The sequence below is a fragment of the Vidua macroura genome, chromosome 6 (assembly GCF_024509145.1).
Source record: "Vidua macroura isolate BioBank_ID:100142 chromosome 6, ASM2450914v1, whole genome shotgun sequence".
NCBI classification, from domain to species: domain Eukaryota; kingdom Metazoa; phylum Chordata; class Aves; order Passeriformes; family Viduidae; genus Vidua; species Vidua macroura.
In genome coordinates, this window is record NC_071576.1 from 32838983 (window position 1) to 32854261 (window position 15279).

Here is a 15279-nt window from a genome sequence, read left to right on the forward strand (position 1 = left end):
ATTTTAACTGGGATCTCTCATTTTACTGCAGAGTGGTAGTTGATTTTTTGAACATTGGCTGTTATTTGTTTTCTGTATTAAATTATAAAACTGAGCGATTTAATTGCATGTATCAAACTGCTGCTGTTAAGGGTTGTATCACAGAAAAAGCTGACAGATTGATAATTAATGACAGTGAAGCACAACAATAGGATCCACAAAAGTGAATTAACATGTGTTGATTTCTGTGTGAATGAGAAAATTACACTGTAATTTAGGGTACTTCAAACTGGCACTTAAAACACAGAGAATTCTTTGGTCTTGACTATAATGTAGCTATTTCTTTTGAGAGTGGAAAGGAGAAAATTTACATGCCTGATGTCTATTTTAATGAGACTTGCATCATTTTCTTGTTCAAGCTCTTAAGCTTTCTTGTATATCTTTTCAGTTCAAAGACAGCTCACTTGACAGCTCAAGTGTTGAATAAGTTTTCCACAAACTAACTTTGATAACCAGAATTTTTCATGAATCCAGAAGGTGTTCCTGCTGTACTGCCATCCTCTCTTCAAATCAATGAAAGCAAGTGTCAGCTGCAATGTCACACATCTGCTTACTGGATGCTTGCTGCTGCCATTGCACAATAGTTACCCTGCAACCAATTTCCAGATTGTACTGCTCATTCTGTTCCACAAAACTGAACAAGAAGGATCAGGAAACTGGGATAGTAGAGTAGATACTCTGTTTATCAGGCTGACAAAATTAGCAGACAATATAAGGATATAGTTAAAAATGAATGCACTCTTTATGCAAATTACTATGCAGCTTCAAAAATGTATGTAAAATACACATAATATTTATGCAGACACAATCTGCTCCAGGTGTTGAAAGGAAGTTTGGATTTGTTCCTTATTGATGTATATGAATAGTTTCGTAAACTGTATGCAGTCCTTAAATAACAAATTTTCTTCAAGGTATTAACAAAAGATGATCAGATGTAATATGAAATATGTCTGAGTATAACTTTTTTAATAAGTTGCAGTATGTTAGAAAAGCACATTCACTTTTTGTGCACAATGTCACTCTGACTTTGAAAATCACCAAATGAAATGGAGAGATTTTGCCATCTGGAAATTAGACTTCCCATCAAAATCTACTTTACATTGATTAAGGTATTCACCATTATATTTGAGCACCTGTTATAGTTCTGTCCATGAAGGAAAAAAAAATCGAAGAATAGCACTTTGACAAGATATTTTAAAGGATTTATTGTAGTAAATTAGACCATTAATCTAGCTAATCTGGTATCCTGCCCTGCTTCAGAATATAGCTTCTGATTTGTACCTGCTCAGACAGTGAGTGTTATTTCTCAGCTTCATGGCAATTTGTCACCTGCCTTTTAAAACAATCTTGTCATGCTATACTCAGATGCCAAAGCTATCTTATCTATTCTTTCAGAATCTAATAGTTTTCATTATTTATTCCCTTTCCTTTTATTTCCTTTTCAATCTAAAGGAGCAGCTGCTTACTGTTACACAACAAATGAAACAAGAAGTAGTATCTTGTTATCTGATTATATCAACTCAGTGTTAGTATGCAATTTGAGTAATAACTCTCTGCATTAAATCCACTAAAGGCAAGGGAAATGTTCACTACAGTGTTGATTGAAAACTGCAGCAGGGGACTCCTGTAAGGAGTGTTTGGTGCTAACTGCAGAGTCATGGAACTACTGCCCTTAAGTACAACATAAAGTTAAGCAGACCTGAGTGACAAAAAGAAGTCTGCCAAAAATGTCAAAAAAAGAGACATTTTCTGCAACAGCAAGGGAGAGAATTCTGTCTCCTTTTTTCAAATTAAAAACCAAACTAACATAGGTATTCAGTTTATTGCAACAAAATTGCTATCACATCTTTCCTTTTGAAAGAATTAAATTCATTCTGTAACTATGTTAAAGATGATATGCAGTGCTATTGCCTGGATAAGTTTTAGTGGTAGAATAGTGCTATTGCCTGGATAAGTTTAGTGGTAGAATTTTTTAATGCCTTGCACTATTCAGATGGTAAAGAAAAGAATTTTAAAATGGTGAAGAAAAGTATATTATACAGATCATTCTACTGGAAATTCTAAAAATTTCCACCAAGTCCAGTAATATTCAGCTTTTTACATGACACAATAAAAATACCTGAATGATGAACTAGTCCAGTGGTATGCTGTCTTCATAAGGAAGTAAGTGAATTGAGTCCTCACCTGGTTTGAGTTTAGGCTTATTTGGAGGGGGAAGGGGGCTTATTGATTTTTTTCTTTTTTTAAGTGATTTAATATATATACAAATACATATATATATATAGATATATATATATATCTATTCCATATATAAGTAGCTGCATTTCCATTCTATTTAACAACAATTAAATACATACTTGTTTGCTTTTTACTGTTCCTTCCATTATTCTCAAACCACAACTGAAAGCAAGCCTACTTCATTATCCAGAATTAGCATGTCCCCAGACAGGTAGTCTTGCTACCTATGAATAACTTTTAAATAATTAAACAAGATAAAATGAAACAGCCTGGAGCAAGTTCAAGATAAGGTTCTCAGCTCCATCACAACCTAATGAGAAAAATGTACTGAAAGCAGTCTTAGGCTAGTGATAGTGGCATATGTCTGACTGCCGAGCCTCAGGAATGCCAGTATTGACCTATGTAATGAATATGTTTTCCTTGCTGCATTCCAAGCAGCCTCATTGGCAAGAATTAAGGAATACTTAGATCTTGAGAGACTTTTCCTATTACAAACTCTATAACAATCTTAAATAATATCTTGTTACATACAGATACTACTTAGACGATCAATACGAGACAATTGGTTTTGAAGAAGTAGCCAACAGCAGACTTACTTCTTTCTGCTTTCTTTCAATGACTAGTAAAGATTTGCACTGGGTTTTGGAGAAAATGATCCCGAGATTTCAGAAGGAGCAGCTGATAAAATGTCTCCATTTCCTAAAGAAAAAAGGAGATGGTTTTGCTTGAGCCCGTTTATTTTCTCCCAAAGAAAACAGATTAGGCATTCTTTGTAGCCAGTTAAGAGTATCCAAGATACCCAGTACCCTAAACAATAGTCATGATGGCATGCCACAGTACTGCAGCCACTATTTCCTCTAAAACAGGAGTAGTGTATAATTCTATCCTGTTGATTGCAGTCTACAGCAATCTGCCCTTCTTTCTGCTGTATCTTGTTGCCTACCTCTTACAAAGCAATCTGACTCTAGAGAGGGGTGTAACCCAACTCAGATAATACAGTTGTGCAGGATGACTACACTGTGATGCCAAAGAACATGGTGCTTTAGTCACTGGACATTGTGGAGAAAGAGTCTTGAGTCTTTCTGCCTGTAAGGCATAACCAGGGTAGAGGACACTGGAGGGCTGTCTGGTGAGATGAGGCGTGTGCAAGGTTGCATGCACTGAGCTATTTACTCGGTGAGGGAGTGTGGTCATTCTTGCATCACATAAATTGTAGTGCACACAGCAGCACATCATGCTAACTGCTGCTTATATTTCACTGAACCATGGGCAAAGAAAGGATGCTCAGAGGAAAGGATTTTTCTTTCTGAGACATTTGGAAACACACATTTTCTGGTAGTCTCTGAAAAGTCAGCTCGAACTTGCATAATATTCCTAATTTTTGTGTTTTCAGCTCAAACTCCAAAGTTACTGCTCTAGCTCTACTTTCAGATGAAATACAGCCCAAGCTCTCAAAGGATAACCCTCATGCCATTTTTAGCCTGCATTCATTACCCACAATGGTTTTTTGTAGTTGTAGTGTGGTATTTACCTGAGGTGCTGTATTCCAGGTATAGGCCTTCATACAGTCACTAGCATTATGGCCCATTCCTTCAATGGCATTCTAAGTAGGAACAGCCTCCCATGAAAAGCTTTCAGGATCACTGAACTGAAAACATACTGTTGAAGAAGCAAGACATACAGACATGACATAGCAACCAGTCAACTTCTGGTCAGTTCACAAATGTTAAATACAAAGTATGAATTTAATATATTGGAAATTGGTTTTGATTCCTTTGGACCTGTGTGAGTTGTATTACTGAGTTTCTCCACTGCATGCCTTGAAGCCCTGTATTAGCATCAGTACTGCTCTTAAATATCTAATGCTTGCATCAAAGTTTCCAGTTTAGATCTAAAATGGAAAGAAAGTAGGACACTAATTTCCTTCACAGGTATGCTCTTTGTACGGAAGAATATCATAGCTCCCATTGCACTGTTTCTCAAGAGGGTGAATAGACCTTTTAACAGCATGGATTCTGTTTTTGCAAGCTGAAGTGAATATGTACAGGTGGCTTTGCTGCAGAGCCTTCTAACAGAGAAGAGAAACAAAGGATTTACTCCCACTCTTCACTGATCAAAGTTTGAAGTGGAGCCTCATCCCCATCAAAGTTTGAAGTAGACCCCCATCCCCATTTTTGCACACATTAGATAAGTTAGACAGGTAGTACTGCAGTGTGCTTGGTGGTCAGTAATTTTCATGTGTCAGGAGCCTTTATATACTCCTGTCAGTTCATCTAAGTCACAATTTGTATTACTACCTATGGTGCCAATTGCATACTATTAGACACTTCTAATAGCATTCTTCAGTCCCAGTCTAAAGTATCCCACTGTTCCTGTTGCAAACTTTAGACAGAAAGGTGCCAAACAGTGTGGCATTCACTTAATGAGATTGCAGTTCTTGATTAGAATTGAACAGTGTGGAATATTAAGAAGGAAAAGAGCTTGTATTATTCTCTTAAAGCAAGTGTGTATATGTATCTGTATGTATGCGCACAGACTTATATTACACCTCATAATTCCATGCCACTAATCTGCTTGCCTGTTCTTTCCTGTAGCCCAGATGATTTACTGAATGCACTGAATGAGGGTATCAGCCGTGCTGATGTGATCATTACTTCGGGAGGTGTATCTATGGGGGAAAAGGTATGCAAAGTTTAAGTTTGACTTCCTACAATATATGTAAGAATTTCAAACCAGAGTCTGTCATCCAAGCTACTACCTTGGTATTCATGTTTATTAAAAAGGGACCTTGCTTTTATTGGAACACTTACATGTGACTTAATTAAGAAAATAGTCTTCAAAGCTCATTCCATTCGTTCTGGTTTCTGTACTATAGTTGACATGGTACAACAGAGAAGCTTTTAATTCTTGATGTAAGTGATTTACAAATGTGTATTTATTTAAGGAATGATTTATGTAGATGAGGAAGGTGCTGGGTTAATAGCACATGAAGACAATAGACTTTATTTTTAGAGCAGGTAAAATGTAGATAGAATTAAGGTACTTTGAAAGTACTTCAAAAAGCAACCTAAGTACATAAATAGCATTTTTTTTTATTCGGCACATCTGTTTCCTGAATTCACCAAAACTCTATCTGTTACAAAAATAATTTTATCACATTTTGCACCTGATAGTCCTACAGACAATACATATGAGACCCAGTGAGCTGATATATTTGCCTTTTGAATGAATCATTAACAGAATTGTTGATTGAGTTCCTGTTGCTTATCCCTGTGCCAAAACCATCAAAGAAAATAGGGATACACAGATGCTGGTGGGGCATAGATGAACCTGCAGGACATTTAATAATCATGACTTATGCGAAGGAAAACTCAAATTACTTTTTGATCCCAGGCTGAATCTGTGAGTTTGGCAGGTAGAATAAACATCTTTTACAATGAAGAGATAATAAAGATGGTCATTAGGAGGTGGGAAACATGAGTGCTGGTTTTGTTTACTTTTCTGAGTAGAAATCATATCATTGGATACATAATGAAAATGGATAATTAATTAAACCGGTGCAAAAAACTTTCAATTACTCCCAATGTCTCCCGTATGCCTAGAAAAATAATCAAGGACAAGTGCTGGTCTTTAAATTGGCAATGTGGCAACATAGTGCAGACACAGTAACACTAAGAAGTGGCTGAACTGCTGAATGGTCTTACAGACATTCAGACCTTTGGCTCCTTTCTCCCCAGTCTGAATTTGAGGCAACAGACTAAAGTCAAGAGGCTCTACATTCCACTGATGGTCTGCCCTCTGATACTAAGCTTTCTACAGTTTTAATGAAATAGCTGTGAATATCCAAACAGTAAATAGAAAGTAAAAGAGGGGTTAATGCAATTAATAATTGAGAATTAACACCTGGCTGAAATGAGTTGCTGCTTTCCAAGTACTTGAACACACACATGCATGAAAAAAAGGGCTAACTGCCAGGGAGTTTCAGATCTACTGCTTTCAAAGTCTGTCTTCACAAATGACTGCTGTGGCCCACGTCTTTAGCCTCACTAAACACAACAGATAGGGTGCTACATCTTTAGGCACAGCAATTGTCAATAAAGATAAAACAAGTAATTCCATTTGTTTTAATAACTGTGTCAATCATGTTTATGCAAAACCATTTCGCTTGAACTCATTCACAAGCCACACACAGTTTTTTCTTTCTAAGGAATGTTAAACCCAAGCACTGTGAAATAGACCATTAGACTCAAGAAATTACAATAATGACAGTATCCTAGAAGACTGTGATTTCTACAGTACAGTATTGATTTCAAAAGTAGTAAGAGATGTCTAAATCTACAACTGGATAGCTTCCATGGCAAAATTTAAATAACTTGATCATTTAAAGTCTTAGCTTTGAATTGCAAAGGTTTTTTTCCATCTTTGACATGGAGAATGTTTTAGTAGTAGGTATTTGTGGGGTGCTCTAAGATTCTGATGCTGCAAATGAATTTTAAGGAAATATATGTCCTCCTGGAGTCAGATTTGGCACCTAAATGAGTCTGTTCTTTACTTCTTCTTCTTTTCCAAAACACTTTCTTTCAAATGCTGAAAATTCCCCACTGGGCTGTAGCACTTTCAGGATATGCAAATTTTCATCTTCACTTCATATTAATTAATTGCTTTGAATGCTTAGATGATATAAAGCCACTTTGATGTTACTTAATTTTATTTTTTTTTAATTGAACAGGACTATCTTAAACAGGTGCTGGATATTGATCTTCACGCACAGATTCACTTTGGCAGAGTTTTTATGAAACCTGGGTAAGAAATCTTTCTGCTTAGGCAGCCTGGATGGAGGCTACATTGGGCCAAATATCCTAGTGAAGTGCTTCAGTAGATTTCACTTTTCCAAATATACTATAAACCACAGGATAGATATATGTGGGAAAAGCAGCAAAATCAGTGCTCTTCAGATTAGTCATCATCTTTATGGGTGAAATTAACTGGAACAGAGAGATTATCTTTTATCAGTAAGATACTTCTCTGATAACTGTTGCAAATCAGGTTTGGGGACTGGTGGGAACCCAGCATAGTACAAACATTGCCACAGCCTTCAGTGCGATCACAGAGCTCACATTGACATTACCATGAAATAACCAGGATATATAAGGACGTTAAATGGACAGTTTGCTTAAAGAGTATCTCATTTCACTTCAAAATTTGCCTAAATTATATTCCTACAAACAGATCCTTGAGAGAGGTGGAACGATAGCTAATTTACAAAGCTTTATCTAATTGGCATATTGAGCATAATATTTTTAATGTAAGCAGAGTCCTTTATGTGTTTAGTTTGCCTCAGACAACTGTTTCAGCGTTGCTTTTCTATGCTGTGGCACTGCTCATCAGTGAGTCTGAAAGTGTGCTCTGCAGAGAGAATGAAAATCACACATACTGAAAACAGGGAGTTCCCTTTTCTCCACAGTGCAAAAGCAGAAAGAAGTCTGCACCTCTGCCTCACTCCCTATGGAGGGCAATTTGTTTGCAAGCTGGGTCAGAATGGTCCAGCTACACAAGATCAAGCACAGCTTTGCAGAATGATTCCCTCTAGCCCAGCACTGTTGTCACGGAGCAGAGCTGCAAGTGGGTGTTTGCTGTGAAAACAGACAAATACTTTCACTGTCTCTGCATACAGTCTGGTAAAGAACTGCGTGTAGGCTTGGTGCTTGTGCTGCTCCTACCACCACCTCCTTTCCACAAAAGGAATGAGTGAGGCTAAAAGCTTGTTTCTTCCCGTGGTGGATGTAGCCCAGGCATGGAAATTGCTCACTGCTTCTGTCACACTGCTACAACCGATGTAGGGAAGTCCCAGAAGCAGAATCTGCACTCCAGTCTCTGCTGCTGACAAAAATGGATAACTCGATTTAAAGAATTCAGAGTATTAAATTCTGGTTCTGGCTTACTTGTAAGTGAACATAATTTTTTCTCCTGGTGAGTTCTCTGTAGACCCGCAGCAATGAACTTTTAATAACTAGCTGGAAAAACTTCAAGAAATGGGTTTTTTCCCTTAAATGTCCCTTTTCAATTTATGCCACAAGAAAAGTATTTCTTATTGCTACCAAAACATTTGTTCATCAGTTCTTACTTAGAATGTAAGCACTCTCTTTTTCATTAGCTGTAGTGCAATAGAAAATATTGTATCTTGGATTTTATTAACTGCATCTTAAAAGATTGTAGCTTGTGGTTACTATATTGGGAAAAAAAATCCCTTGAGTAAGTTCCAAGAGTGAAATCAGAATTTGTTGTATGCCTGTTTTGATGTGCTTCATGAGTGCAGGGTGGTGCTTGGGATTTATCATCCCTCCACTTGGTCTGAAAGTTGCTGAGCTCATGTAAGGTTATCTTGTCTAGCTGTATTGACAGAAGGAAATACTGGAAGATTCTACCAATGATGGTGCTGAAGTGTCATACACAAATTCAGAGTTTCCAGTAAATATGAAATTGCAATTCAATTTTTTGTCCATTGGTTTGTGCACTGGTTATAATAGTTGGATGTCTGGCACATAGTTCCCATCATGTTAGAGGCATTTTAAAACAGGAACGTCAAGCACTAACTTCCCCTGGTATAATAGGATATGGATGAGTCTTTACAGATACGAAACTCGGTGATAATGATCAAAGTTCAAAGTTGTAAACTTTGTTGTAAACCTGCTGACCAGGTGGTAGTGGTCAGCTCAAGATAAAGCTAAGGAAACCAGCCTAATTATTGCTTCTATGGTATAATTTCTAATGTTTGAAAGGATTATACTAACATAAAATTCTTTTTTCATGGATGAGTCCCTTCTCTTTGCCAGCCATATTCTTGAGCTGTCACATTACTGTCCTATTTGTGTAACAATAATAGCCCTCACATCAAGTCACCAAAGATCACTGAGCTGCTCTGAAAGGCAGAAAGGGTTCTTCATACATAGACCTGGGTGTCACCTGGCTGCAGCTTTACCCATGGTATCTGAATTTGTTCATCTGCAGACTAGCTGCTCAGAAATACTGCTTCCTTTGTAGTACTGTTGTAGAGACTGGAGTAAGAGAATTAGAGTCACCAATGTTATAAAAAATTGGAAACCTTTATATGAAAAACAAGCACAGCTCTGTAATTGCATAATTCAAGTATTACTTCATTGTTAATTGGCTTCTAGCATGAAGACAAAACTTAGATTTTTGATTACTAGTTCATTTCCTTTTAGATATTTCCTCTCCAAATTCGTGTACTTAAAACTTCAGAGTTGAATATCAAGAAAAATTATTCTGTCACTATAAGGAGAGGATTTTACCTCCAGAATAGAATAACCAGCAGGTTCTAATGAACTGCTGAGAGAGAGATGTCCTGTTTTGTCTTATTTTCTTTTCCAAATGTTTTAAATAATACAATAATGTTCAGTCAAATTCTAATGCAGATATTAAATAATTTTCTTTTTCCATAGCCTGCCAACAACTTTTGCAACTCTGGATATTGACGGCGTAAGAAAAATAATCTTTGCGCTTCCAGGTAAGATGTTTTGTGGACTACTTTTGTTGCTGTGCATAGATGACAGCCATGAAACAGAATAATGACACTTCACAGCACCTGTGCCTGGTATTGGCCCCTAAGGAAGATACCTTTAAGATTTTTTCAGAAATTTCCAGAAGATATGGACTTACAGGGATAAGTGCTAAGGAGTTCTTTTTTTGTCCCTGTCCTCAGAATTTTCTGGTACAGGTCTTAGGATGTCTTCCATCCAACAATTTCCTTATATTTTTCACAGGGGTGTTTTTTTCTACAGCTCCCTGCACCTTCACCATAAATATCCTGTGGGTGTAAGTCAGTGCATCCACTCTGACATACTGAAAATGGAGACAAAAACAAGGGAATGCCAAGAAACATGTCACAGAATATTTTTGTTTATCCACAGCTCATGCTGTAGAACCAAAAGAGGGCAGCACGGCTGCACCGCTGCTGGCTGTGTGCCCTGGGAAAGCACTTGTTTAGAATAAAGATTTCCTTATGGATTTCTGTCCTTCTAAATGAGGAGGAATTTATTTTATTCTTGTTGCTCTGGCTTTCCATGAATTTTGACTACACAAGCAATCCTGTTCTTGATAAGCTGGTAGTTTTCAGATGTATCTCCAGTGCTTCTACCCTGTCTTGCTTTAGCTGCTGCACTACATTTTCTTACGGGGAGAGATCATTGGATCTGATCATAGTATTTATTTTAAAACTGTTTTAAAATTTGTTTTTATTTTAAAACTGTCTGGGAAGTCCAGATATGTAAGACAGTGGTGTTTGACAGGTCGTCATACACCTCTCTTGTGAGTCAACAGAAAATATATAAATCAGTAGGATTCTCCTCAGAATTTGTCCTAAAGCATTTTGCTACTCTGATAGGGAATTGAAAGTTATTCTCCCCTTGGTGTCTGGGAACCATTAGTCATGAATAAACAGCCCTGTGAGGGCAGAGCCAATAACTACGCACAATTAACTCTGCTCCAGCCCCAGACAAATGTAGGCATAGTACAAAGGTAGCAGAAGGACAGAGGCAAATGGTGAGGCCTGAGGAACATGGAGCAGTTCTGGTCGGAACAGGACATATCATCCAAAGTGTAGCTTTCAACAAGTGGACTTGCCACATGCCCCTTGCCACACACCACTGCAGTCTGTACTGTATGCAGTGCATAGCATGGAAAGCTCTGTAGAGTCCTTTAAAATGAAATTGCTATAAAACATAAGTTCCCTTTCAGCATTTCAGAGTAAACCAAGAGGGCATCACCACCAACTGCTCTTTGTCCTACAGGCAATCCTGTGTCAGCTGTCGTCACCTGCAATCTCTTTGTTGTTCCTGCTCTGAGGAAAATGCAGGGTATCTTGGATCCTCGGCCCACCATCATCAAAGCCAGGGTAAGAAGCTTGTCCTCTATTTTAAAATTCTCTCAAGATGTTGAAGCACAGCTCTCTGGGCTCTGAAAGACTGTTGTGTTTGTGGAATTTGAGCCCTGGACTAGTTCTGGCAGTGGAAGGACGTTCACATAAACAGAGGCACATTCTCAGTCTCTGTTAATGGTAATGTTTAGTCCCGTAATTTTTTTAGGGTTAGATTGCCATCTAATGGAGCAAGATATATAGATGCAGAGGCAGCCATTTGCCAGTCGGGCAGGAAGGACACTCTCCTGTTTAAAAAATACATTTGTTTTAGGCTATGGTAAAATTTGCAGAGTTTTATGTGAATATCTAGAGCTGGATAGTTCTGTATCAGCAATAGAAAAAGAAACTTTAAAGCCTTTTTGTTGAGTTATTTATATAAGAAACCCACATGACTCCCACCCTAAGCAATATAAATTCCTTCAACTCTTCTCACTTTTCTAATAAATCATGGATAGTGTAACTCTATTTAATGTAGATTTAAGGCATATTATTATAATGTCTTCTTCTGGTTTTGATTCAAATAAAGTACCAAGGCATACATGAACTTTTGTAGTTTTCTTGGTGTTCTTGGCTATGCACTTTTCTCTTACAGTTTATCCAGTGTCTCTCTTTGGCCTTCCTCAAGCATCCAGATTTTATCTCACAGCTGCAATATTTTAAAAGAGAGAGCAATCTGCAGTCACCTTCACTTTTGCATGTATTTTCCATTATAAGCCACCGCCTGTATGTCTTTTCATTTCAAAAATTGGCCATTTTCCTTTTGTCAGAGCTGGCAGGATTTTGAATGCAAATACCATTTTTATCTTTATACAGTGTAATCCAAAGAGACCAGTTTTTTTTTTCCTAGAGAAATACTATCTGTAAACTCTCAGTAAAGGAACAGTTTTGGAATATTCCACTTAATGCACATAGACTCCTTCAGAGAGTTTGAGATTGTAATATCACAGCTGTATTTCCTTAAATGCTACAGTCTCTTAAATACTGTAGTCTCTGCCTTCTACAGCTTTTAATCTTGCACTAGACACCATCTGACCTCAAAATGCAAGTTTTTGAAAAGACTGTTTTTAAGGGAAAAACAATTGAGCAGATTATTCCATTATCTTAGACAGTACAATATGAATGCATGGCATGTTCATCCTTTCTTTTTTAATCCTACAGTTATCATGTGATGTAAAATTGGACCCCCGCCCAGAATATCATCGGTGCATTCTGACTTGGCATCACCAAGAACCACTACCTTGGGCACAGAGTACAGGTCAGTGCCAGTCACACAGACTGACAGACACTCACACACAGCCTTGCCCTCCTAAAGACGTGTCTGGGAACAACCAAGAGTGTGCACATGTTTTTTTCATACAACCTACTTTTTGCAGACTGATTTGCTCACACATTTGTGTACATGCATACGCATACATTAGTACAAAATTCAGTGCTGATATGGCTTGTCAATTTAACCATTAAAACATCCTTTATTTGAATAACGTGCCTTATAAACACACACATTACATGCATACTCTTGTATATGTGCATACATTCCTTTTTATAAACATTCTCTAAGCTTACTTGCAGTCAGGCACATTTACTTCCTTTTGCTGTTGTGCACTAAACAAGCATGAGCTGGGGCAGAGGTAGGCTCAATACAAATAAAATAAGTGTGATTTTAGCTGAACTGGAAAAGTAGGAAAGATAGCAGAGGCTCTAGATGTTCTTTTAAGGCAGACCAAGGATTTATTAGTTATGTTTGCCACCTAGGAATACTTCTGAATACTCAGCTGCAGTTGAGGTAAATACTAGATTTGAATACTGGTTTAGCTATGTACTGCTAGAAAGCCGACTGTGACACTCTTGCAAGAGATTTAGGTCCTTAAACAACTAATTGTCTTTTTGCTACATCCAAATTGTTCAACAAAAAGCACTATATATGAGTCTCCACAGGGAAGATATTAGTTCAGTTCTGGGCACCTCATTACAAGAAAGTCATTGAGGTTCTGGAGAATTTCCAGAGAGGGGCAGTGAACCTGGTGAAGGGTTTGGAGAGCAAGTTCTATGAGGAGTGGCTGAGGGAGGTGGGGGTGTTTAGCCTGGAGAAAGAAAAATCACGGCAGGTCTCATCACTCTCTACAACCACCTGAAAGAAAGTTGTAGCCAAGTGGGGTGGAAACAAGTGACAGGACAAGCTGCACTAATGGAGGCTCAAGCTGCACTAATGGAGGCTCAGGTTGGACGTCTGGAAGAATTTCCTCTTGAAAGGGCTGTTGAACATTGGAACAGGCTATCAAGGGAAGTGGTGGAGTCACCATCCCTGGAAGATTTCAAGAATCAACTGTTCATGGCACTTAGTGCTATAGGTTAGTTGAAATAGTGCTGTTCTGTCAAAGGTTGGACTTAATGATCTTGGAGGTTATTTCCAACCTAAATTATTCTATTCAGAGAGAATAGAGTTTTAATCAAATTTATTCTAGAACAGGATATTAAAAACATTCTAGATTGTGCTGATTTTTGTGTTTGTATAACTGGAATAGGTGTACAAATTGAAAAATAAAGTAATTTTGATAGGATTAGCAATTTACTAGGACAAGATACATGGTACAAATAATGTGGAAGGCTGGATGGGAAAGCAATCAGCAATAAGAGTGATGGTTTTGAGAGCCAGTGCAGTGAGAGGCTGACTAAATCTCCCCAGAGTTCTCTGTTTCCATCCACCTTGGAACATCAAGATCCCCGCTTCATGAATAAGTTAGCCACATAAACATCTTCATCATAACAACTTTTGTTTGTTGCACCATGTTGCAGCATTTGGAACTAACTGATTCCACTGAAATTGTTCTGCCTCTCTCCTGTAGGGAATCAGATGAGCAGTCGTCTGATGAGTATGCGCAGTGCCAATGGACTGTTGATGCTACCTCCAAAGACAGAGCAGTATGTGGAGCTTCACAAGGGGGAGGTGGTGGATGTCATGGTCATTGGAAGGCTATGATGTCACCAGCAAGAGCGAAGCTTTGATGCATGTCCACATATCATTGACTGTATCCTGTAATATGCAACGGCACAGCTAGTTTTTCCGATTTGGATAAAAGTTGATCAGTATAGTCAACATCTTGAAATATATTTCAAATGGAATTTAAATAAATACCTTTTAAAAAAAAAACCTTTAAAACAAATCTTAACAAAGAAATTTATTCTGATTATATCAAAGCAACTTTTTCCTTTTCTTGCAATTGCTTTGTGTGTTCAATGCTAGTTCTAATAGCGGTAGCTTTTAGTAGACAGCAGTAGGTGCCTGCGGAACTTGTGTTTTTTCTCATCTTTAAGATACAACTACTTACGCTCTTAAAACAAGGCTGTCTGCTTATTTATACTAGCGTAGACAACACTTGGATTTCCCTTATTAGTATGCTTCATAACCGCTTCACAGAGAGCTTCTGCTTGTTCTTTATCTTGTATCTCGTGTTGATGTGCACAGTGCCAAAAGCAGAGTGGCTGCACTGGGAACCCAATGAAGCCCCGAGGTTTTCTCACCTCGCCGCGCATTCAGGGATATCTTTTGTCCCAGCAGCCACCCAGCTCAGTACTCTTGGGCAGTAACTGGATACCTTTTATTTCAACAAACAAAAAAATTGCTTCCTTAAGTGCTGACAGCCTTTTTAACCAATACATTTAAAAATGTACAGAACTAAAAATTAAAAAAATCAAAGACTGATCTTGTACAGATATTAGTGTTACCAGCATTCGTGTGGAAATTAAATGAGCAAAGAAATAAAACTAATGTTAAACAACTCTGTACCATAACATTTTCTGTAATGATACTGAAACTTAAAAGAATAAAAAAAAATCCTCAATCATTATTTAAAATTTCACCTGTTCAGCCTTGTTGTTTGAAACAAAAAAAGCAGTGATTTAAGAGGGTATTTGGGGTGGGGGAAGAGCGTAGGGAGGAAGAGAAATAGTATGTCCAATCTAGGGCCCTCCTTCATGTACAATGTCATGAGTGAACTGAAACTACAGAGTGAGCTCTCTCTCACACCTCCCAAGGGACAAACAGAAGCAGCACTTGGAGGTGGGGTGAA

At 37.8% G+C, this 15279-nt stretch overlaps 1 protein-coding gene across 19 annotated transcripts in view; it reads left to right on the top strand.

The window, feature by feature from the left end:
• Positions 1-15064, top strand: part of GPHN (gephyrin) — a 275721-nt gene extending 260657 nt beyond the window's left edge. For all 19 annotated transcript variants that reach the window (XM_053980254.1, XM_053980258.1, XM_053980257.1 and 16 more), the window contains 6 exons: positions 4872-4959; positions 7007-7080; positions 9738-9802; positions 11085-11188; positions 12371-12467; positions 14056-15064. In XM_053980254.1, coding sequence (XP_053836229.1) covers positions 4872-4959; positions 7007-7080; positions 9738-9802; positions 11085-11188; positions 12371-12467; positions 14056-14189 — 562 coding nt within the window. In that variant the 3' untranslated portion in view covers positions 14190-15064. The remainder of the gene's footprint in view (positions 1-4871; positions 4960-7006; positions 7081-9737; positions 9803-11084; positions 11189-12370; positions 12468-14055) is intronic.
• Positions 15065-15279: the final 215 nt, after the last annotated feature.